We start from the raw sequence: 25,949 nt of genomic DNA, 5'->3' as shown, positions 1-25,949 counted from the left end.
CAGGCCATGTAATACAATTTGACATGCTAAATGAAATCCTTAAAATAGCTACGCCTGCTGTTTTAAAGGCAAAACAAATTATTTGCTACCAGAGTAAACAATGTCATGCAAAGGCCAAGCAAAACCTTTTGACATTTTAAATAAAAAGTTTAAAAATAGATATGGGAGGATTAACTGTATCCTAACCAGAAAAGACAGCCTAATCTTTGATTTCTATTATTTCCCTGACAATACAGATGACAACATGTGTGCATAACGCAACATCAAAGCAACAATCCTTAACAGTTGCATGTCAACACGGAGCACAGAACACAGATTTTTGTTCAAGTGTTATGCCCGTGTGTGTGTGTGTGTGCGCGTGTGTGTGTGTGTATGATTGTGTTGAGCGGGTGTGTTTTGTCTACATGATGTTTTTGTGTGTACAGCCAGTGTCTCATATGGCCTGCGGCTAGTAGGAGTCTGCCAGTCACACCGGGGGGGACTGTGCATCATAAATGTGTGCTCACTAAGATATGTGTGTGTGTGTGTGTGTGTGTGTGTGTGTGTGTGTGAGCTTTGTTGTACAACTGAACCTGTAGTGTCTGTTAGTGTGGGTCGGTGTTGTATCCATGTACTGTAAGCATCATGATGCAAAGTACCAGCAATCCCACCCACTCAGCCTGTCCTAAGTATATAAAGATACAATTATGAATTGACCACATCTACACAGTGTGTGTTTTTATATTTCTTTCTTGCCATTCATTCACATCAAACAAGTAAAATACACACACACCCCCGATGGATGGATAAACTGATTAAAATATAATTGAGGATGACAGATAAGCAGGAGGTAAAAGTATGAAGGGTGTTGAGAGAAATGATGAAACAGGATCAAATAGAAAGAAAAACACAAGAAAGAAACAAACCAACAAATAGAGATACAAAGAAACTTCGATCTAAATAAAAAGACAGAAAGACAGAAGGAAGGATGGGAAAACCAAGAATACCAGCCCCAGAGAAAAGGAAAGAGAAAGGCCTGTAGATATAATACTCCAGTAGGGATTTGTCCATTCACCTCCATTTTTTTGTTATTCTGTCAATTTGTGGTCATGGAGGGACACTGTTCACAACTCGTATTCCTCCATTTCTATATCTCTCCTGGCTCTCTCCTCTTTCTATTCTGTCTTTCATACGAACTGTCAATTTGCTGTCTTGTGGAAGGAGCTGAGCCGTTTTCTTCTCTCCCTCCTATTCTCTCGGTCTCCTTGAGAAAGTATGCTGTGAAAAGAGCTGATTATTGGATGGCACTCAAGCTGCTTTTTCAGTCTCGTGATCTCTCAGTCTACCTCGCTCTCTCTCTTTCATTCTTGCTTCATTTTTTTTTGGACTCTCTCTCACACACACCCCCTCCTATCATTTAATTTCATCTGAGGATGAGGACTGGTGAAGATACTTTCTCTTTTTCTTTCCTTCGCCATGCTGTTGAGTGCTTTCTCCGCTATTGTGTCCCACTAAAAGACTCATTACTGTCCTTACCTTCCTGCGGAAAGTGCTGTTTCTATAAATGAAGGGCTGACAGGCAGCGAGACAGAGGGAGAGAGAAAGACTAAGAGAGAACAGAGGAAGAGATGTCATCCATGTCAATAAAAGCTAATTTCTGTCTCTCTCTAAAACCTTGGTCTTGTTTCATGGAATGAAATGGCGAAACACCAGGGCCTTTTAATGAGTGTGTCACATTGCAGAAAGGAATGAGGGAGAACTAAGGTATGAAAAATTGAAAGAGACAGGAAAAAAGGGGCTGAAAAACAAACAAAAGGGATACAAAAAGCTAAACAAAAATGATGGGATAGACGGGAGATAAAAGATGTCATAAACTGGGAATAAAAGAGTAGAAATGAAAAGTGTGCTACTGCAGGTAATGATGCATCCCCCATACTTCCTTATTCCTTTTCAGGGTCATTGTCAAGTGGCAAGGATCACCATGCAACAGAAATGAAGGGAAACACTGGACAGGTAGCCACAGGGTGACCAGAGAAAAAACACATTCACACCTAGTAAATATTTGAAGTCTTAAATTTATCTGAATTGCATGCTTTGTGGATTTGGGAGAGGCTGAGGCACCAAAATACTATTTTTATACCAAAATTAGCACATACAGGTGCCTCTAAATGCATTTGAATATTGTGGAAATTTACGTAATTTAATTCCTAAAGTCAAACTTGATATAGTCTAGATTCATTACACATAAAGTTAAATATTTCAAGCCTTTTTTTTTTTTAAATTTTGACGATTAAGCTTCATGAAAATCAATACTGCATCAATATGGCGTGGCATGGAGGCAATCAGCCTGTGGCACTACTGAGGTGTTATGGAAGCCAGAGTTGCTTTGATAGTGGCCTTGAGCGTGTCTGTATTGTTTGGTCTGGTGTCTCTCATCTTCCTCTTAACAATACCTTAATATTCTCTATGGGGTTCAGGTCAGGCCATTTGGCTGGCCAATCAAGCACAGTATATAATATATATATAATATATAACACCAAGTTAAGCAAACCAGTTACTAGTAGTTTTGGCACTGTGGGCAGGTGCAAAGTCCTGCTGGAAAAGGAAATCAGCATCTGCATACTGTATGAAGATGCTGATTTCCTTTTTCAGTAGGACTACTAACTGGTTTGCTGACCATGCTGCTACAGATGAGCTGAAGGCTGCTATCAGTTATATAAATAAAACATATAACAATTAATAATTTGTTCCCCGACCAAGTATTGAGTGCATAAATGGACATACTTTTCAGATGGTTGACATTTCTGTATTATAAATCCTTTTTTTGATTGGTCTTATGTAATATTCTAATATTCTATATTTTTGATTTTCATGAGCTACAAGCCATAATTATCAAAATTAAAACAAAGAAATTCATTATTTGTAATGAATCTAGAATAAATGAAAGTTTCACTTTTCGAAGTAAATTACGGAAAACTTTTCCTTGATATTCAATTTTTTTGAGATGCACCTGTATATTTGGGTTTTTTAAACTCGAGTAAACTCACTAAAATAAGGCAACTGAATCCTTTCCAAATTCCAGTAGACGAGTTTGTCTTTCTATTTGTTTTTCTGGTGTATCACACTCGACGTCACAAACGTACCAGTAAATACAGTACAGTAGAAAGTGTTATGGCGGCCATTGACAATGTCATGGTGGTTACTTTGGCTTGTTTTTGGATCTTTGACTTTAGTCTCTCTCTCCATCTCAACGCTGACTGAACGATGTTCAAGCACTGCTTATAAAGAAATGGATAGAAAACTATGTGCCAGCATCAATAACTTGAATACGCATCATACCATCCTGTCAGAAACAAAGCAGAAAAAAATTGCATATCGACCCAGGTGTCAATTTGCCATCACTGTTTGAGAAAGAGCTGGTAAATACATGCAGCCACTGTACAGTCATTCAGTAATAAATGCTGATTGTACCGTTTCCCACTGAAGACAGAAGAAGTTAGATGGTGGTAGTGGGTTTTTGTCCAGTTTGCAAGAGAGAAAAATTCACAAAGAAAAGATGTTTGTGTGCTTAGTCTATGTTGAAAAAAGGAATGTAATCCAGTCAAGTGTGTAACATAATTCAATCAGAGGTAATGTTACCCCAGCTGGTACTGTTACTTTCACATTCACGAGAAATGTTTGACTTAAAAATGGCGGACAATTGCATGTTGGGTTTGGCTCTCCTGCTTCATAAATGTGGCATGAAGGACAACATATCCTCTGCAAGCTACAGAACTGCGTTCTTGGGCTGCACACAGACAAAGAGCAGAAGGCCATTAGATCACTACTCATCCATCCTCGCTACTCAGCCATCCATCCATAATTCCTATACCTGTCTATATATTCACACATGCATGCATCTATTCATCTGCTCATCCATCAGATGTGTGCATCTCAGCCATCATGTCTCACATCCATGCATTCATATGGATATCTGTCCACTTTCAGGTCCATCCATCCACAGCCATCCACAAGCTTTCACATGCTGCCACTCTATAAATCTATCCATCTATCCATTCGGCCATATTGCTTCATTCATGCACACATCAGTATGGATGGTGGCTGGTGTGCAATCAGCTCTCTCTCCATCTCTGAAATGATAGGTCTCTCACTTTGTTCCTCTTTCGACAAATGGACATTACAGACCTTAGTGGGTTCCTCAGTCTATCCAATCACCCACTTATCTAGCACTCTTTCTTTTCCTCACTTTCTCTTACAGTGCTCCTCTGCATCTTAGATGAAACAACAAAGCTCAGACTCCATCCGTCTATCAGCGACCCAGCTATCATGGACCTCATCACACAATCTCTCTCCTCCCAGTCCTTTATTCTTCTGTTTTTCTCTCGCTCCCTGCCAAAAGCCTGTAATTATAGACTCCACTGCAAGACACGGGGGTGAGCATCTATCTGCCTTTCCCTAATCTCTTATTCATCTCAGACACACACATTCATCTCAGTGTGTGGTGGACTCATGCAGGGACTCATAGAAAATACATGGTCTTCAAATATGTATAGGCCAGCCACCAGTGTGTGGGTACACAAGTGCATATTCTTACATATGTGTGTATGCATAGGTATGTTAGTTTCAGAGTGGATTGTATGCATTTGTGTGCATGTGTATGTTCAATCAGACCTGTTAACGTCACTTATAATAATAAGAGTGAATATAGATAACACATGGCTGTTGAGGACATCACATACATCTGCAAGCTGTACTGTGAGTGTGTTTTCGTGGTCGCTTGCAGATTCTAGTGTTTCTGAGCGATTAGGTCACTTATCTATTTGCACTGTGCTCCAGTGCCACTCTGCTATCATTAAGAGCTGACAACATAGGTCATAAGGACTATGGATTAAAGATCATCAGCAGCATCACTTGAAATCACTTAATATAACAATGTGTTAATTGCCGATATGATGTGGACAGCACAGGTGGGCATTAATGAAAGCTTGCAAATCCAGATCCACCACTGTATTACAACATATACTGATCTGCCACTTGACCTCTATGTCTGTCTCTAGATGATGGCTTGAATTTGTTCTCTTACTCTGTCTGTGTGCCTACACTTTTCCTCTAATGCCATTACACTTCAACTCAGACCTTAGAAAGTGAACAATTCCTTCGTCTTCCAGTGTCAATCCATTACACCACTGTCTTCACCTATATACACAAATAGCCATTTTAATTTTATACAACCCCAGAAACCTCAAAGCACCCCTTGTGATTACAGAGCGTGGAAAATAGAAACAAACTGATAATGTGACCTTAAAAAAATGTCTCTCTTTCTCAACATCTCTACATAAATTCTCTTTGAGGATGGAAATAATGACTTTACCTCCCCTTTCCTGTGAGAAACCCCTCCTGTGACATATTTAAAGTAAACCTTAGGACTGGCAACAATTAGAGTCAGGAAATATCTGAACAAATGTACTTACAAAATGTGTGCAAAACAGGGTGAGCATGACATGTTGTATGTGTACTGTGTATATATATCACTCAGAAAAGGCTTGGGTGTGTTGTTTAAGAATGTTAAAAGAGTGCAGGGGAAAGTTAGTGGGGGGAAATAAATGCAAGTGTGTGTGTTGGATGGGCTGCAGACTTTATGAGGCAACTACTTTTACAAGGTCTCGTCCCCACTGCTGAACTTTTCATTGCTAAGTGACGTGTCGCTTGGCTTGCTGTGAAACCTTTCTCTTTTCTTTCGTTTTATCTCATTCTCTGCCATCCATTTCTCTCTCTCTCTTTCTATGCTTGCTTTCCTCTTCATCGGCGTCCCCCTCTTTCTCTCATGTCTCTGTCTGTTCCGTTCGTCCCCTCCCTTTCTGTCTGGCAGTTAAGGCTGATGGAGTGTGAAATTAGAAAGTGTATCATATTCTGCTCTGTGGCTCCATGTCCTGAGCTATAAGCTACAGCTAGTCAGAGTGAAAAATAACATGCAGTGAAACAGATACATTAACATGGTGTTTGTGTGTGCCTGTGTGTGAGTGAGTGTGTATTGGAAAGGAAGACAGAGGACAGTTAAGCCAGCCACAGCTTATCTTAAATTACTTATCTCACGCCTGGTACACTTGTGCTTTTCCATAAACTGCAGAAGCGAGCATGGATTAAAAATGTGGATGGACACGGATACACACAACTTACTCCTTTGCTGGCTGAACAGAATTTGAATAGCCTGTAGTAAACAGGCTATTCAAATTCTGATTACAGTATTGTTTAAAGAACACAAAATGAGAGCTTGACAGATGTAGGATTGTTCCTCTCATTACCTGTAAAAGTCAAGCGAACACTCATTTCACTATACATGTACATCTGGTAGCCCGACATACACATAGGCAACTGATTCAGAGATGGTAAAGATAGCCTGCAAGGAACTCTTCACTAAATTCATCTTGACAAAATGACTTAATATTAGAGGTGTAGTGAACTGAGACAAGACTCAGACATAAGGCTACATCAATACACAACCACAGATGCAAAACATCTGTGTGAAATTTGACAGAAATTGACAACTAACTAAATGTGAATGACACTAGCAACTCAAACTGCTTCCAAAGCCACCAAGCCCCTAAATCCCACTGTAGTCATACGCTGGTGTCACAGTATTTTCTGGGGCATTTTTGATTATTTCAATATAAATACAAATTCAAGCAAAATTCTTCCCCCTTTTTAATATCCAGATATTCATTTTTCATTCATGTATAAAGGAATAACAATAATCTGTGGATGAATGAGGCTGAAATACTCAGGATCCTTTTATAGTCTCCATTTCACACCCTTACCGTTATCATGTCATGATTTACATGTATTTTTATTTATTCCTGACATCAAGTTTATGTTCGGGTCCGGTTTAATTCATTTCATTTCCAAATGCGGTGCGATTCCTTTGGTTTTGTGTCAACTACAAGTAAAATATATTTTAAGGTATGTGCTGCATTTTACCATAGCTTAAATAATTGTCATAGTAATGACTGTTTACAAACATGCATCTGTTTGACTTGCAGTGCATTTGTTTTGTTTCGCTTTGTTTTACAGTGCTGTAGCATTAACGTGGGGGAAAAAAATCTGTATTTGTAAAGATACTGTAACTGTGTAAAGGTTTTATTTGTGTGTTTACCTGCATGAGTCCAGACACTTCTCCTCTCTGAAGTGGTGCAGCAATAGAGGGAGTGAACGGCTGACTGTCCTCTACTGGTCGGCCTTTCAGAAAGTGTTTCCCAGCCTCGTAGATGTCCACCTCAATCATTTTCCCCTTGAACTCAGCCCTCTGAGGTACCAGCACCTGCAAACAAGGAGCGACACATCACAATTGATGTCACTGCAAATTTTAAAAGCCCTCAGGAGAACCACAATTAACCATTAATCAACATTTGGAATTTCATTCACTGTAGCCGCAACTGTGGAAACACACCTACTCTGAACATCTCCAAAACTTCAACTTCAATAATGGATAATATCAGCACTGCTGTGTAAAAGTTACGAGCTTTATGAGTCAGAGGGCAAAAGTAATGTAATTTAGTGACTGCATTTGAGTGACCAGTGAGATAAAAAATAAATAAATAAATGCTGTCATTCACCAAGACAGACAGATCTATATAACCATCATAACAAACCCTCTGCATGTTTCTTCACATCTGTCAATTACATTCTCAATTAACTGCTGCTCAAACATGTTTGATGCCCCGTGCATTGTTATTTAGCTAGCTCCTGCCTGCTAACAAAAAACACAGGGCTGAGTGTTTTCAGTTCCATTTATGGAAGCCCTCAAGGTCAAAAACTACGGCAACAGCTGTGAGATAAACCAGAGGGATTTGCTGGTTTGTCTTATTATTTCTCCATGGCAACTATAAATCTCGGCTGATCACAGCAGGAAGGAAGAGAAAACAAAGAGTTATAATTACGGCTTAGTGTGAAATGGAATTTGTTCTTAATAACTTATCCCCGTAAATAAAGATCATATGCAAATGCTTTTCCTTTCAAAACAATTCTCAAACCAATCCCAAAGTTTGAACAGTGTGAGTCCTGTTTTCCTTTTTTCTTTAGCTCCTACTTTCAGATTCCATCCCTCTGGTAAACAGTTAATAGATTGATCGGTGTTGTGACTATTGATTGAATTTAACAGTAGTTTGAAGAGCTTGTGTAAATTATATTCACAACTATCGCAAAGGTCTTCTTTGGACCCCCGTATATGAGCGATTGGCTTAGGATTTGAAAAGTGATGTTTTCCTTCCTGAAAAAACAGACTGGAACACGGCCATATATCTGACATTGCACTGATAATTTCCTTAGGAAACAGTTAATATCCATTATAGATTAATCTGCTGGTTATTTTCATGGTTAAAAGCAGCTGTGGTTCAGGGGCAGAGCCAGCGTCTTGATATCGGAAGGTCTGCATGTCCAAGTGTCCTTGGGCAAGAAACTGAACCACAAACTGCTCCTGATGTGCTGGTCGGCACCTTGCATGGCAGCCACCGCCATCAGTGTATGAATGTATGAATTACTGTAAGTCGCTTTGGACAAAAGCGTCTGCTAAATGCCCTAAATATAAATGTAAATGCAAGCATGCAAATATAATAATAATGATAATAATGTGGCAATTGATCTTCTTGCTTCCCTTTTGCTTAACAGGCAGATCAGAGGCTAGCATCAGCAACAGAACAGCGACCTTGGACCTGCTGGGGATTCAATGTCTTGCCCAAGTACACTTCAGCAGTGCTGCATGCTGACTCAGATCATCTGGTGGTCTGTCTAACCATTACATGACTCTGCGGGGCTAAGCTACTGACTGGGCAGAGAATAGCATGTGAACTGGTGGAGGGAGGGTTACTGCTGTGATGGCAGGAGTAAGCCTGGCTCAGTGCTAATCTGTCAGTCTTTATCCAGCTGGTGGAATATGATAGGAGATGGAGAACAGGCCAGACAGACACACAGCCAGCGCCACACCTGCCTAATCAACACACCTGCTGCTCGACACTCTGACCACTGTGAGGATGTGCACGTGTGTGTATGTGTGTGTGAGTAGAAAGCGAACAAGGCTGGGAGCAGAGAGGTAAAACAGCAGGGCTGTGGGGGAGGAAGGTGAGGGTGTGTGTGTGTGTGGAGGTGAGGGTCATTCGAGGCCCATTACAGGGTGATTAAATGATGAAAGAGCTTGTCCGATTTCATTGGAAACCCCTCCTCCTACTTCCTCACTCAGCCACTAACAGGTACACACACACGCACACACACACGTACACACACACACACACACACACACACACACACACACACTGGTGGGTTGGGTGCCCATTATACCCGTCAGGATAGATATCCATCTGATGGTGTAAAAAGTGAAACTAGGCCATTTGTTCACACTCACACCTCTTGCTACCTTATTCTCCACTTCCCTTCAACCACTCCCCTCTCCCCCTCCCTCTGTCCTTTTCTTTGCTCCCACTACTTCTTTTCACTTCTTTCCTGACCCTCGGCTGCCACATTTTTTTCTCCCTCATGCACCCAATCCATCCCCTCAATGAATGGCTCAAAGTTTTTCTTCTCTGCTCCTTTAACTTCTCCTGTTTTATTAAATGTTTACATTATAGCACCAAAATACGTATATATTAAGTTCTTAAAATATCATATACTGAAGAATTAATGACGGGAGGTTCTGAAAATTAAACCTGCCCTGGCAGTCATAACTCTAATGTGTGTACAACCTCAAGCCTATGTCTGTGTCTTTGATGTACAGTAGACATACGGTACATTACACAGGATATGGGGACATATCCCTTGGGGGAACAAATTCAGAACATATTGGTACATAGTGTTTTCATGTCAGGGAGTGATTTATGAAGAACGTGCCAAAAACTTGATGTCCAGAAAAAGAAGAACACAGAAAAGATTAAACATCTCAACACAATCTACTCAACAGTGAGCTGACACACATGACATACAGTACATGCCTGCATATGCACAAACGCAAGAAGGAGCATGCACTTGTGCAACACACACATGAACCGACTGACACTTGTAACTTCGGTTTATAGCCCGCAGAAGGAGGTGCAAAGGAGGGGGAGAGGAGGGGAGGAGAGGAAAGTGGAAGGGAGGAAAAATTATTACCATCCCCTGCCCTGCCCGCTAATAAAAAGCATAACTTCAAACATGTTTCTGATGATGGTTAAAGCAGGAGGAAATTGATTTATTTGAAGATGTTTTAAAGTGAATTTTTCACAGGTTGAGAGAGGGTCTTTGAAGCCATGCGTGTGTGTGTGCGTGTGTGTGTGTGTGTGTGAACAGATGTGTGTGTGTGTGTGTGTCTGTGTATGGTGGAATGTTCATGTCTTTAGGGCTGACCTTAATGTTGGTACAGTAAAAAAAGCAAAAAGTACTGCCGCTATCAGCCGCCAAATGCTCTCATGACCACCGCAGGGTGTGTGTGTGTGTATTTGTGAGCATGTGTGATATTATAGCTAACCTACTTCAGTCAATACAAGCTTAAGCTTCTGACACCTGCTCTGAGTACCCCTGTGACATTCAAAGCAAAGCTTCTGATCTGATTTACTAAGTGTGAAAATGAGGAAGGGTTGGATTAGCTGCACATATGGAAATATTTTCATCAAAAGCAGATTAATTTACACTGTTTTCGATGGTGGATTGAGTGTGCAGGCCAACAAAACTATTTTAGGATTCATTCAATACAAAAGTGTCAACAAACATCCAGCATGTTGAATCATCCAATATATCCATATAACCCAGCTTGATTATAGGGTTGATCACAGTTGGATAACAGATAATAAAAATACCCTTATCTCTTAAGATAAATATGCAAAGTAAATATAACTAAAACACTTCCAGTACTAACGTTTTTAGGGTAGTTTAAATATACTTAAAGGGGCTCTGTGGAACTTCTGTGTTGTGTGCGTAGCTGGTCTTAGTTTATGTTAGCAAACTCCAGTTCTGAACTAACATTAGCTGCTGTTGCTGTTTGTTCGTGGAGTGGAAAGAGACACTGAGACGGGGCACTCAAGAACGTACAGAAATTCACACCTTTTGGACTGTCACGGAAAATCCGACCCGAGGCCTTCACAAAGAAATCCACAGTCCAGCAGCGTTAAATTAAACAAATCATCCACAGGCTTATACAAGGCAACCCAGAGAGACGGGTCTCATTTTTCACATCATATTACAATCTGCTCACATATGGCCAATAAAAAAGTGTTTAATACATATAAACTACCACAAATTGTTACATAGAGCCTTTTTAATACATTTTAGTATAGTTCAAAATACTGTTGTTGTCTGTGAATGTGCTATTAAACAAAAAAGGAAAAGTTAGAAGATGAGAGCAACATATGGCCTATGAAGTCTGCATCTGGGTCCCTATTAATGTATTCTAACAGTTACCTTACCTGTTCATAGAACTTGTTGTGAGCCACATAGTACTGGGCATCAAATGACTCCTCCGTCACCAACACATTTTGCCGCTCCCCTACCTACAGAGAGAGAGAGAGTAAGAGAGAACAATTATAAAACTGCAATTACTCAGATAATAAATAGCAACCTCTTACAAGTTCATGAACTAACGGAACGTCTGCCTTTCATGAGGCATTTGTGCAAATGTATTGTCATTAGTAGATGTGGCCATCTGTGCATATGTGCATGTCCTCAGACATATGCCGACCATAACCTAAGAGAAACAACAGGATTAATATCCCTGCAAATCATTACGGACCCTATTTCTCCATCTCTTCTCTACTGTCATTTCTATGTCTGCATGTCTTTCTTGTTGGTTCAGTCAGATTACACCAGTCAGAAAGACTTTGATATTTTTTTCTTTTCCAGTGATGTGCTTTTAAGTCAAACAGGGTACATATTTACTCGAAAACAACTGATAGAGTGCTAAGTAATTATTATTTTCATGCTCTTTGTAGGATTTAAGTCTTGTTTGGCAAAATGTTCTTGCCAGCAAAAAAACAAACATACTGTAAAATAATTTACTGTTACCCCTCTTATACCTACATTTCTTGCCTGCCTCTCCTCCCATTACTTAGGTGGGAAAATTATTAGAAATAAGGGTCAATTCTATTAACTGAGCTCACAGAATCACACCATTTTGTCTGCTAATTTCATTGCATGTGTAATCATTTCATTGCATCCATTCACCCGCTGACACACATCTACTGATGTAATTTGACCACATAAAAACACTTAAAATACTTCGTAAGCATTGGTTATAAGTTCATCACTTTTGTTACACAGGGTTATACTGTATATGTTCAACACAAGCAAGCTGCCTCGGTCATACAATGTGCTCCTATTCATCAGGATCCCAATTCATCAAAGTTTTGGGCTTTCATGTTTTCTGCTACTCCAGTTCACCATTTAATTACAATCTCAAGGTTCCTGAGCCACTTCAGTCTTAGCGCTTTGACTGAGAGGAGAGTAAGTACTATTAAACTCAGCTCCCTACAAAAAAAGAAAACTGAATAAAAGAAAAAAAAAACCCACAAGGCTAAACAGGATACAATTCAAAAGCTTGGAAGAAAACAGTCTATTCAGGACATCAGAAAATCAAGTACCACAACAAGGCCTCCCAATAAAGACATCTAGTATGGGACATAATGACAGAAAATGTTTTCTTTGTCGAGAATGTTGTTCATAGATAGATAGATGAGAATCTTAATATATTTTTTTTTTTTACATATATTTGACTGTGCTTCATTTAGATCCACAATTACTTGATTTGGGGATGGACACTGTTGACTTTGACAGCACAGGTGAAGGTTAAGATCCCAGCCAGCAATTCAGGAAACATTGCTGCAAACATAAACTTAGCAACATGTAGTAGAAAATGTTGGGAACAGAGTGTCCCGTAGGCTCAGTGGGCAGTATTTGCATTTTGACTCTGTCAGTGACGAGCCTGTGCTGTAAAACTGTGCTGACTTATCATTTCCTTAGCAATGTATCAGAGCCTTAGAAGTCATGGCTCTGACACATTGCTCAGGGTGTTTCCATTTTTGCAGACACCCATCTTCTGCACTCTTTTCTTCCCTTCTTCCCGTCCTTATCCTTTAGCTTCCATCCCTCTCTCCTTTCTCTAGGCATTTTCTTTGTTGTTCATACCTCTCTTCCTTCCACTACAGGTCCCCTCATTCCTTTTCTCCTTTTTTTTCTTTTACTGATTTTTTTTCTGTGTGTGTGTGTTCCAACACAGACAGCACCTGCACAGGCATGCTGACAGACTTAAAAAGAGACCAAATAAATCACTGTTTCCTGCAAACAGAGCAATTTTCAGAAAAAGAGGATGGAAAAAATATCCTTTGAACATTATTACTGGATGGCGAACATTTGATTTGGGCCTTTTGTTTGCTCCTTTAGACTGAAAACAGATGTGTGCACATGAAAAAACACTATTTCACAGTATTGTGAATATATATTAAAGGAAAAAAAATGTGTTTGTCTTTTAAAAACACTTAAAATCTAAAGAGCTCATTCATTAACATTTGATCAGTTGTTTATCATCATCAACCACTGACTAATACATGTAGTTCTACCTATGTGCTATGATTTAAGTTTCTCAGTGACAGCATCACTTTGGTGACCAAAATAAAACATTAACTTACAGATTCTCAAATTCAGTGCTACGGCAAACATGCAGAGCAGAGGCTCTTTAAAAATATGGGAATAGGATGATCAGTCTGTCATTTCTTTTTGCTCTGTGGATGACAGACATCCACCTTACCATTGCATCCTTGAGGTTTTCATTTAGTTTTCAGCCATAGCCCATTGACCAGAGGTGAGATGTACTGAGGAAATGAAAGCTAGATGTGTTTGTTCTGAATCTGTTTGAATCCAGACCTAAACCACCAGCAAGGAGCAATGATTTGTGGGTTTGAGGTATATAACATGTTGATTAAACTGTGTATAAGAAGATGATCGTGCATGAACACACCCCAGCATAGACAATGACACATATGAGGATGTACTGAATCCAGTAAAATAAAAGTTGATGAGCTGCACCCACCTCTGTGCACCACACCATGAGCTGTGTGTATGTATTTGTATGCAGTTTATGTTTTGGTCTCTGCGTAAGTGACTTATGGTCTTTCCTTGCATATCTGCATATGTGAGAGTCTGCATTTAGATTTGTATTTACTCCATCTGTTGAAAAACGTCACAGAATACCAAACAAGGCGTGCATGTCTTTGCACAGTGAGATGTGTATTTACTTCACCATCCCGAGAATAACATCCCATGATACACTGCAGATCCACTACAGATTTGTGGGATCATGAGTTTAATTGATAATTAATCCACATCATAACAAGGATAATGAGAGAACTGTGGCTTTGAATTGTAATCAACATTTTCATCTGCGTCACAATTAAAGGAGCAATTCACTCGAACATCATCCAAAATCTCCCGCTGCATCTGTGGCCTTTTTTTTGTTTTCTTTTTACCTACCATGCAACTGGATTATGTTTCTAACCAGACTGAAAGCAGCCAGACTGATAAATGGAGTGCACTGTTTGTGTCAAAGGAAAAAAAACAAATAAGACCCACCTCCTCCCAATCTTCTGACTATGGTCAGAAGTAAATGAACTTAGATGCTGTTGTGCTTAACACGTAGTACACAAGGCTTGTTATATCGATATCTTAATAAGATATCTAAAATTCTATGCCCTCAATGTCGTGTACATTTTTTTCCATGGTACTGAAATTGTTATTGAATATCAATATTTTTCAAGGTTCAAATTCCAGTAATGTGACAACACCATTTTGCACTGCACCATACTACTTTAAAGTACTTTTTTGTGTAGATTGCATTCTAGCCGATGTTTGTTTCAGAACCCCCTAAAACCATCATTACTACAATTTACAACAGCCTTTGACCAATACACAGATGTAAGTGAACTGTACCCCCAACTGTTTGGAAGTGGCATGAAGGCTTATGCAACACCAAATCTGAACGCCATTCTCTTACTCACTGTGCATTTATGCATCACGCTCTCACTCTCTTACCCATTCATTCTCTTTTTTTTCATCCAACTCTTGAGCTCATTATCCACCCATATCATTCTTATACACACACTTTCACTCTACTGAATCATGCAAACATGCATGCACATTCACACACACAGAAGGATGGTAGAATATGATATGCGTTCTTGCTCACAAAACTTGCCAAATTATCACCACCACACACTCAACGCAGATCAATTCTTACACACAAACCCAAACACACACACACACACACACACACACACACACAGACTCAGCCTTCTGTAAGAGATTTGTTGCTAAACAATCATTGCAAGGAGTGAGTTAGCGGGGGCTAAAGAGAGATGCTCTGATCTTTTGGAGGTTCTCTTTGAATAAGCTGCTTGAAAGAGGAAGAGAAATCTCCCCTGTTGGTATGGGTATTTTGTTCTAACCTCAAAGTCAAAACCAAAGTAAAAGTGACTCAAACTTTTCAGTGTTTGCCACAAAGACTGAGGGGATTAAGGGTGGCTTTGGTTAAATGTTTGTAGGGACAAATGTGAAATTAACATAGATCAAAGTTATACAAATGAACTGTTTGGAATGAGGCCTGAATATAGATACTTTATGCACAGTACAACACGAACAGCATGAGAAAGAAGACAGAGCTAAGTAGACATATAGGATGACGGGATGAACAGATGAAGTGAGGAAAGTTCAATGTACAAGTAAATTTAAAAATAAGATATTAAAGCAAATAATAAATGCCAGAACTGTCTAGTTTACAAAGTCTCCACAAAGCGCTCTGGGCCAATCATTTCATATTCGCACACTTACATAAACAGTCTCATCTTTTGCAAAGTCACACACCAGTAGCAACCAAAGCTACATTTCTCTGTTGATAAACTGACCCCTTTATCCGTCGAGTCATGCACTGCACTCACCTGTCTTTGACAGTACTTTCATAGAGCTTTCTGCCCAACAATTTCAGCCTCTCAGAGGTATAGGTACTTTGGCAGCCAGTAGACTGACTCACCATCTTTCTGGTTGCACTCAACAATGGAGAGCTATATTAACCACTGCCACAGAGTTTACAGTCTGATACGACTGGCTCCAACAATCTGTGATGACAAATTAGTAATGATGTTTGAATTATTGGTGACCATTTGAAAGTTTGATAAAATCAAAATGCCTGTGACTCACTTCATGAGGTCTAGTTAATATCAAGTGTTTGAAGTGTTTGTTGATCACACAAGGGTAAACTAAAGAGTACAAAGAAGAGGAAATACTGCAATTAATGGCTTCAAGCTTTGAAAAGTGAACAACACTCCGAGAAACAATAGGTTTGTGAGTCCTTCAGCTTTGACCAGACCCAGACACAAACACTCCAGCCAGTAAGACAAGTGGACTACAGATTCATGAATTACTATTTGAAAGGCATGTGGCATCTTATCCACTATAACACCTTAGATAGTGCAGTGGGTGTGTGCAGGGATTTGAGTGTTTGATAGAGACGGAGAGAGTGAACATAACAAAACCTGGTGTTTTTATTTATGGTAATCTAGCTAGAATCCATCTACCTAAGTAAAACCAAATGCAAGCATGTACATCTGTACGTATATATTGTGTATGTGCAAATGTGGACCAAAAAAACAAAACAAAAAACAAACTCCTACTAAGACCCTCTAACATCTGGCTTTTGTCTTCAATGAGAGGAGGTACAATCAACATTGAATTCTGTGCCAAATGACTCTTAAACACGCTTAAACATTATTCAGTCAGTGTTGAGTAGAAGTCACTTGTAGAAAACACTTATCAGCAGTCAGAATTACTGCACACAATAAGGAGACATCTCTTTATTGTTTACTTTTTTTAATTAGTACTTTTATGAAACATGTACTGTCAAAAACCTTGAAAGCACTTCTTATCTCATTATTTCTCAAATTTCAAAAAAATAAAAACTTTACAGAGCAACTGCCATGGAGTCAAAAGTTAAGGGAAAACACATTTCTTTCTAGTTTCCTACTTCATGGACCTTCGAGGCACTCAGTGAATAGCAATAAATCAATGACCCAGCTATAGTGTGTAAAATTGTAAAAACAGAGAAGGGCTGCTGAATAAAGCAGAATTCTGACTCTTTCAGACAACTGAGACAGCATGATAATAAAGTTTGTGTGCAGGTGATTTAGTGTAGATTAATGACAAACAAAGTAGTGATGCAGAATGATGGGGTTACAGAGAAAGATGAATAAGGAACAATATGTGCCTTAGCTTTGATTAAGCTTCCTTCCTGATTTGTGTGTGAATGTGTGTGTGTGTGTGTGTGTGTGTGTGTGTGTGTGTGTCTGTGAGAGAGAGAGAGAGAGAGAGAGAGAGAGAGAGAGAGAGCGCGAGTGAGTAAAAGAAAGAGGGGGATAGAGAAGAGAGAAGCGGAAGGAAAGATGTTGGGTAAGTCAGCCAAAATTCAAACTTTATTAGCATTATAAAAAGGACTTTCATACACACGTACCCAACAAAAATAACTAAATCACCCACACACACACTGACAAACAAAACATCATGAAGACAGACACAAATCCACACCTACAGACAAAGACCCTGACACACCACTCTACCGAGCATCTCTAGGCTAGTTTAATGGCAATTACCCTGATATACATCCCTGAGTATACACCGGGCTGAAGCTCAGGAGCTCTATGTTTGTGTGTGTGTGTGTCTTGAGGCTATACACCAGAACTCTAATGCTTTCTTGGCTCTCATAGACACCCTTGCCCTCCCTCTCTCTCTCTCTCTCTCTCTCTGAACAGGGCTGGTGAAATGTGAGAGGTGTTTGCCAGAACAGAGCGCTGTGCACCTGCATCAAATCTACAACCCCCCTCCAGGCCCTCTGTAGTCTTCCCAAAGCTTGCCAGACTACGTCACACACACACACACACACACACACACACACACACACACACACACACACACACACACACACACACACACACACACACACACACACACATAAAAGCATAAATGCTGATTCTTAAGAAAGAAAGAGTAAGATATTAAACAGGAGAAGTACAAGTGAAGGAATGACAAAGTAAGGGAGCAAGAAAGTACACAAAAGACCTACAGTATAGGAGGTGAGGAACAAAAGGAAAAATATGATCCTGTTTACCTCATCTGTGATATAGTAAACAACGGTGCAAACAACAACTTTTAGTGTTGGTCTTAAAAGCACTCTGAAATCCTGGTGAAGCTTGTAACTACAAGATTGCCTTTTAGAGAACGAAGAATGAAGAAAGAAGAATGCACTGTGTTTGGATGTCATGAATGCTGAGGTCACGGAATTTCCCCCGTCAAACAAGGACTTCCAAGAAGTTTCTTAGAGAGTGGAATAAAGAATGGTAAACTTGCGAAGAAGCACTAGAGCAGCAATGGGGAACTACAAACGTAGAGACTGTTTACACAGGCTGTTTTTGGGAGAGGTTAGGTTCAGCTCTAGCTAATAATTAAATGCATTTTTCTCCATCGTATAATCTGTCAGTGTGATTTAATAGGTTATTTTTCTGTAATGGAAGTTAAGATTGATAAGTTGAAAAGTAGGGAGGTCAGAATTTCACACTTATACTGAATTATTTTGAGTGTCACTTTAGGTTCAATGTGCTGGAGTAAAGAGCCAAAGCAACCGGGAATGTGTCTGTACAAAGATGGATAGAGCACAATGCAGATAATAGCAAAAATATGTCGCTTTAAATATTTATTCATAGTATTGTTGATACATTACAGGCTAGGTTTGACACAAAACATTCAAACAGAAAGAGAACAGAGAGACAGAGGACACAATTAGAGTGAAAGAGAAAAGTTCTAGCACAAGATGATGAGTTGTTATATGAAACTGATTTATGTTTTTGCAACACGGACCTGAAGATCATAATGTTATGTGACAATGTGCTCTGTGCACAGATGCTGCATCTGTATATACAAAACATACTGTATTCTGGCACAGTTATATATAAAAAAACAAGCACCATTAGACAAGTCCATACTTGATTGCCTCATCAATTTCAGCCAACGAACAGAAAAGACAGTCAAGAGTGCCACCAGGGTGACAGATCTAGTTTGTCAGAGAAGACAGATAGATGTCTCCCTCACACACACACACACACACACACACACACACACACACACACACACACACACACACACACACACACACACACACACACACACACACACACACACACACACACACACACACACACACACACACACACAACACACGCACATACACACACAGGCCTGTGACAGTATCCCGTAGGCTGTTTAGTGTTGCAGATGTTGGAATAAATCACATCAAAACAGAGACATGGCAGAAAACACAGAATGAAAGGCTCAGAAACATGAGTTAGTAAAATACAAGATATCACACACGCGCACACACACACACACACACACACACACACACACACACACACACACACACACACACAGAAACACAAAGAACAAATATGCTTGGTTATATGCAAAATAATGCCCTTAAACAAAACTTTGAAAGTATTTAGACAGAATAAAAGTCCCTCAAAAAGTTCAAGTTCGAAATAAAAATATCAACACTGGACAAAATCTTAATATTGTTAATACATAGACCCTGAATTAAATATTACCCCATAGATATCTACCTGGCTGAATAAATGAATAAACAAAAAATGGTTTCTATATGTATGCATGTATGTATGTATGTATGTATGGCAATATTCATTATAGGAAATGACAGATCTCAGCTCCTGACAGACCATGTAACTAATGCTCTTTGGCCTAAACCAGTTCTACTTCTGTTAAGCACAGATCATATATTTCTTTCCTCTGCTGAGATGGTCATAACTGATATCATATCTCACGTATCCACAGTGATTGGAAATTGTAAAAACATTTCACACTCATTTATTTGTCCACCGAGGGGCTTGTTTGACAGCATAAGTGTGTGTGTGTGTGTGTGTGTGTGTGTGTGTGTGTGTGTGTGTGTGTGTGTGTGTGTGTGGTGGGTGTGGAGGACCAAGCCCTTAGCATCACAGCGCCTATGTGTCTGAAATTGTGTGTGTTGGCAACTGCAGCATCAATCAGAGCTCAGCTGTGATTGTCAGCCTGATTGTCCGTTATGTCCCTGTGGACCTGGAGGCCTTGGTGTGTGTAATTCATGCGTGTATGTGTGTGTATAAGAGAGAGATAGACTGAAAGAGGATGGGAGAGTAACAAAGCGCATGTGTAAAGCACACATCTATACATCCACATTAATCTATAATTGCAGCTGAAACTAATGCCTTGGCAATAGCAGTATGATTATGATTATCACTGGAGGCCACACCTGAAGACACAACAAATCACACATGCATAGGAAGGCCTATCTACGAACGCGGCTGATTGCTGTTCAAGGCTAGCCCTCCAGTCGTCCTATTAGAATGAGAGAAATGCATGTATGTGTTTTGATAAGGGAGAAAAAAACATGAGCTACAAGGCCATCCTGGTGGCTCTGTGGGATTAGGCGAGGATCATGTACTCCTAATGCCTGATTGGGTTAAAAGGCGACTCATGACCTCTGATGCGTGTTCTATCTCCATCTCTTTGCTTCCTTTTTCCTGACTTTTAGCGATTGTGCAAATCCAAATAAAAAAGCTGATAAAAGTGATTGAAAATTTGGTTGCAAACTGATAACGCCAAGAAAATTGTGTGTGCTGCCAAGAGAAAAAGAAAAGCAGCAATCTGTCTAACAGGGTACAAACTGCAAACTCCTTTCAAAGCATAAAATGAGTTAATTTTTCACACAAATGTAAAAATGGAAGTAGGTGTAAAAATACCAATGCCCTCATTCAAATGCAAAAAGCCCTCTACACTCCACATGTGTTCAGTTGTTGGTGTTAAACTGTCTTTATAGAGCAGTCTCCAATCCCAACAGTAAGTAAGAGTATTATACTGTACATATAGAACTGTGCTGTTTAGGCAGCATGGCAAAAAGCAGAGTGGCAAGTGGAGAGCTTGCATAGCGGATGGACACACTTCACATAAAATAACTTAACCCTAACCTAACCAAGAGCTAAGGGCTAAGTTAATTATAAAATGTAGGAAAGTCCTGAGTTTTTTCGGCCCTTTAATATTGGGTATCTTCTGATATCTAGTGTGGCCCAATACTTATATGTTCATTAAATAGTATGAAATAACAGGAAAAGCCAAAGAACTCTGACATAACTTATTTTTCACAAGCTACTTGATCCAAAAATATTTAATTAAGAAGCTTAAATTATTGAAATTCTACAAATGAAGCTTGATTCGGAGAATGCAACCCTTGAAATTGACGTGACACAATCAGCCAAAGAGATGCATCACTCTGTTGGAGTAGTGGGACCATAGAAACACTTGCAGTTGTAGAGTAGAGACACTGGACTACAAGGACACAGTTTAGTTTTGGCTTTTTATCAAGTTACTTAATACTTAAAAAAGATAATTAGCAACAGACATGACCTGCCACTGGCAATAGCAGCAGTTGGTGCTGGAAATTAAAAGAAAGAAGAAGTAGTTGCTTGCTGAACATTTTGTGCACTGCTCTCCGGTAATGATAATTACTGCCCAGGCTTAGCAAATCCATCCCTTTTTTTCCAACACCAATGTCAGAACTCAGACATTTCTTTACATTTCCACACTCTAATTCTTGCTTGAAAGCTCATCAAAACAACTGGACTTTGACGACACAAATTACAGAAGTAAAGGCTCGACTCCAAAACAGGCATTTCAGTCAGTGCAGGAGCAGTGTTTTCTGTGGGAGAGATCAACTCCCTGTGGCGTGGACTTTTTCACTTTGCAGACCTTTTACATGCACAAATATTCAACACAACAAAATAAAGGAAAGGCAATAATCCAAAAAGCATAAGTGTTCATGTCTATCATGTAAAATTGTCAACACTGGCTAGTAAAGCTCTTCCTTGCCTGTAAGCTGCACTATTATTGTCAAAAAAATACAGTAAATGGTGTTCTAAACAGGTTGACATTTGTTTATTGCATTTTCTTTCACATCACTGAAGCATTCTTCTCAACTGAGCGAGAAATAAAATGAGTTCAGTGCATGTCAACCAATGTCAAGGAAGCCCTTAATAACTATCATTGTATGCCACATAGTAGGTTTTGTCCACAATTATGATGTACTTCTCCATTTTCCCTCTCTTGTGAATACAGAACACTGACAGGGGGTTGAAGTGTTCTGTGCTATAGTGTGTTCGCTCTTGGACACTCAACATTTTGATTCTCTTCATGGGCTAACGATTCTGTGTCAGTGTGTGCTTGTGTATGTGTGTGTTCATGGCTCAGCAGGCTTGTGTCCTCTTCATCTGTCCCACTGATGGTACATTCTGAAGTGGTGCAATGATGGGCTGTCAAGTACTCTGCTGTTTTTTCTGTCTCCGACTCACTCAGGTACCCAAGGGCAAGAAAACAACAGATGAACCAAGGGCATATAGAGTGGGGGGGGAAGATAAGAGGGAAGATTTGATTTTCTTTATGCGTTTGATTTCTTTTTGTACTATCATTATAATCATTCTTTTTCCTTTTGTACTTTTACTTTATTAGACAGTAGCAACAGGTGAGTGGCGGCAAGGTCTATAGTCAGAAAGAAGGCAGACAAGAGAAAGAAGCTGTAATCTGCAATCAAACACACAGAGAAAAACAAGCAAAGGGCTAAAATACGAGCCCTATTGGTAGATGTCACAATTTGCAATAATGTAAAGATGAGGTAAACGTAAATTGCTTTCAGAGAACATCTGAAAACTCACTTTCAATGTCTGAATAATCTGGTACAAAGTTTAGTTTGTCAACATTAATGAGATTGATTTGGTGTGAATTTGAACTTTTTGACAGTGAACATTAGTAAATGACTACTATTCAGTGATCTGAAACTTAATTTCTGCTTAGTATAACAAAGGCAGATTCAGACTTGTTCTTGTACCAGAAAAAAATGTCCGGACAACAAAAGAGTAGCATAAAGAAGCAAATGTGGTGCATTTATTACAGGGAAAACTGTTTGGAAACTAGTAGAATTCTGACGAGCCACCGTGGGACATGGCAACACAGTGTTTGGTCCGGCTATACAGAGCAAAACGGGAGACAGAATGAGAATTTGCAGACAGGAGATCTTGATGCAAGGACAGGGATACCAATAAAATGTAAACTTCTTGTAGGGAGAAGTGGGCAGAGAGATAAGTAGTAGAGTTAACTCTGCGAAGCCTTGGGCCATTACTGGTATAGACACAGTACAGCATGGAAAGAACATTGGGTTGGAAAGCGCTGACAGTACAGATCATATGTATATGTAAAAGGTCACACAGCAAGGGAAGCACAGAATATAGTTCCCTATAGGGAGACGGAAAGCTCCAGATGACAAAAATACTGTGTGCTGAAAGGCAAGTCACCCAAAAGGCTTTTTGGCCATTCAGGCAAGTTCAGCAAGAAAAGTCAGGGACATGGATGCCAGAACCATATACCAAATGGACAGCTAGGGCCACTCTCCATTCAATTTCATGTCTCAACCATCTCCTATGATCCCTCTGAGCTAATCCAATCATATACATACTACACTATTTCTTTACCACATTAGACATGCTTCGATTTGTCCTCTGACGGTTTCTATTCTTTACACTACTTTACTTTTTTCTTTGGTTTGTCTTCTTTCTTTTGTACTGTTTTTTCTCTATGCTGTCAAATCACCTTGGATCAACTGTTTGTGCGTGCAGTGCTATATACTGTAAATAAAGGTGAGCTGAGGTATTATTTCTCATATAAAGCATATAGATGTCTTTTAGTCATGATTTCCCAACCCTCATGCACATTTTATTAACGGGTCTGTCCCTCTTTGTTTTAAAAATACATTCATCCCAAAAATAACCTGGAAGCAATGTCACAAAGCACAATGATAGACACACCAACGTCAATACACTTCAGATGCATTGCAGTCCACTGAAAGTATTGTGTACAGTTACAGTAGTTCATCTTGCCGTAGTGCCTAAAAGATTTCTTTGTATTAGTGAATCAAAGTCATGTCAACAGAACATACATATAATGTTTAAGTAGTGCCATGTCAAGGTTGTGAGTACTGCATCTTGAATTACATGCTCTCACAACAACGTAAATACATCATATATATATGTTTATATATGCTCTTTAGGTAAAGTAGGACATGCATTGTGGAAGTTTCGGAATGGATACAGTATGTCACTGATGTGTTTATGTGAGTGATATAGACTGTGAGTGGACAGAATATATAACGGACATGAATGTGTGCTTATTGGCTACAGGGTCAAAAGGAGTTGACAAAACCAACACTGATGTGTGGTGCCTGCTTATTACCCATTGTATGTTGGTATGTTTGAGTATAGCAAGAGGTGAAGGCTGTGCTATGACTTTTTATATGAGTTAAAGAGACAGAGAACGTGACAGGACAGCATTAAAACATATATGCACACAATAACCCATGTACAGACAATGTATAGATCAGAAACCGACACTCCAGAAGGACGGGTTCAAAAGGATTGCAATCATATAATGCATAACCAAATTGGAAAATTATTACATTTGCTTAAATATCCCACTATTTCGAGGTTGAGAGTAGATTAATGCATTATGGCTGTTTAGTGGCCTCAGGCTCAACAAGAGCTGACACAAACCCACGCTGATGTATGCATTCTTACTGGCCAATGTATGTATAAATTGCAGACTATAGCATGATACACATGCAGGATATTCGTATGTATGTATCAAAGTGACAGTGAAGGGGCCTGGATAGTGTGACAATAAATAACCATATTATGTCTCCTATTGGTCTAATCCACATAGAGAGTAAGACAAGGACAGGCTATAAGGATCAAAAAGAGCCAACATGCACACACACAGAGCCACTTGGCAGATTTTCACTTCATAAACTTCCTTAAACATGCCCAGATCTTCAGTTCTTAATATCATCTAGCAGTTTGCCTTACTGTTTCATTTATATTTAGCATAAATAGATTGAAAAGATTTGTGTAGGCCTACATTATTTGAATTACTCTTAATAAATCCACTGTATATACTGTATATGTGATAGGTTTTGAAAAATAAGTGACATCTCAGGCAGAACTAAGGAATCAAAATTGAGTGCAGATCCAAGGGGATATTTGTAATAATTTCCTTTACTCCCAATATCAAGCAGAAATCCAAATCTAATGCAATTCTGTACATCACTCTGGCTTGCATCTACATGTAAGTCATCCAATTCAAACACTAAATCTCCATCAATCGTCAGAGTGATACAGGAACAGTGCGATAGCCAATCAACCAGCAGAAAGAAATCAACTGCATTATCTCTCTGAATCAGCTTATCCATATTTCCCTACATAGATGAAAACGTGGGAGGGAGAATTATTTAAATATCCCAAAAAGTCAAAGACAAAATCTAAAGACATGAGTTAAAATCATCATCAGTGAAAGTCAGATTGGCTTCAGCAAGATGAAACTTGAATGAGCAAATGGCTCACAAAGGGGGCAATATTAGCACTTCAATGGTGTTGATTGATTTATGGGGGTGATCAGGTTGAATTGATTCCGAGAGCACACACACACACCCACACACACACACACACACACACACACACACACACACACACACACACACTCAGACATAATAAACATTAAGTAAAGGGAGCAGGTAGTAATCAGACACAGCTTTATGAGGCTAGCCTGCTAGCGCACAGCTGTGCCATTCAAACCAACAGTCATCAGAAGTAGACAGATATACAAAAAGCACAATCCCTCAGCACTCATTCAAGAGCAAAAGCATGTAACCCACATGTACAGTAGCTAAAACACAGGATACACTCACAACGGCAATCGTGTTTACTGCTCCTATTTAACCACTTCCAACAAGTACGCTTAGTATGTTGCAATATGTGTCTATTAATGGTTATAGCAAAAGCGTTACT

The 25,949-nt window shown here is 39.4% G+C and overlaps 1 protein-coding gene across 1 annotated transcript in view; it reads right to left on the bottom strand.

Moving 5' to 3' along the window:
• Nucleotides 1-25,949, bottom strand: part of cdkal1 (CDK5 regulatory subunit associated protein 1-like 1) — a 238,825-nt gene that overhangs the window by 9,339 nt on the left and 203,537 nt on the right. The window contains exons 13-14 of the mRNA XM_084357757.1: nucleotides 11,400-11,483; nucleotides 7,130-7,294 (exon numbers count right to left, since the gene is read on the bottom strand). Coding sequence (XP_084213883.1) covers nucleotides 7,130-7,294; nucleotides 11,400-11,483 — 249 coding nt within the window. The remainder of the gene's footprint in view (nucleotides 1-7,129; nucleotides 7,295-11,399; nucleotides 11,484-25,949) is intronic.

The sequence above is a fragment of the Pagrus pagrus genome (genome assembly GCF_965226575.1).
Source record: "Pagrus pagrus genome assembly, chromosome: 7".
Taxonomy (NCBI): domain Eukaryota; kingdom Metazoa; phylum Chordata; class Actinopteri; order Spariformes; family Sparidae; genus Pagrus; species Pagrus pagrus.
The sequence above is the reverse complement of the archived record's forward strand: the minus strand, read 5'-3'. Positions and strand labels throughout refer to the sequence as shown.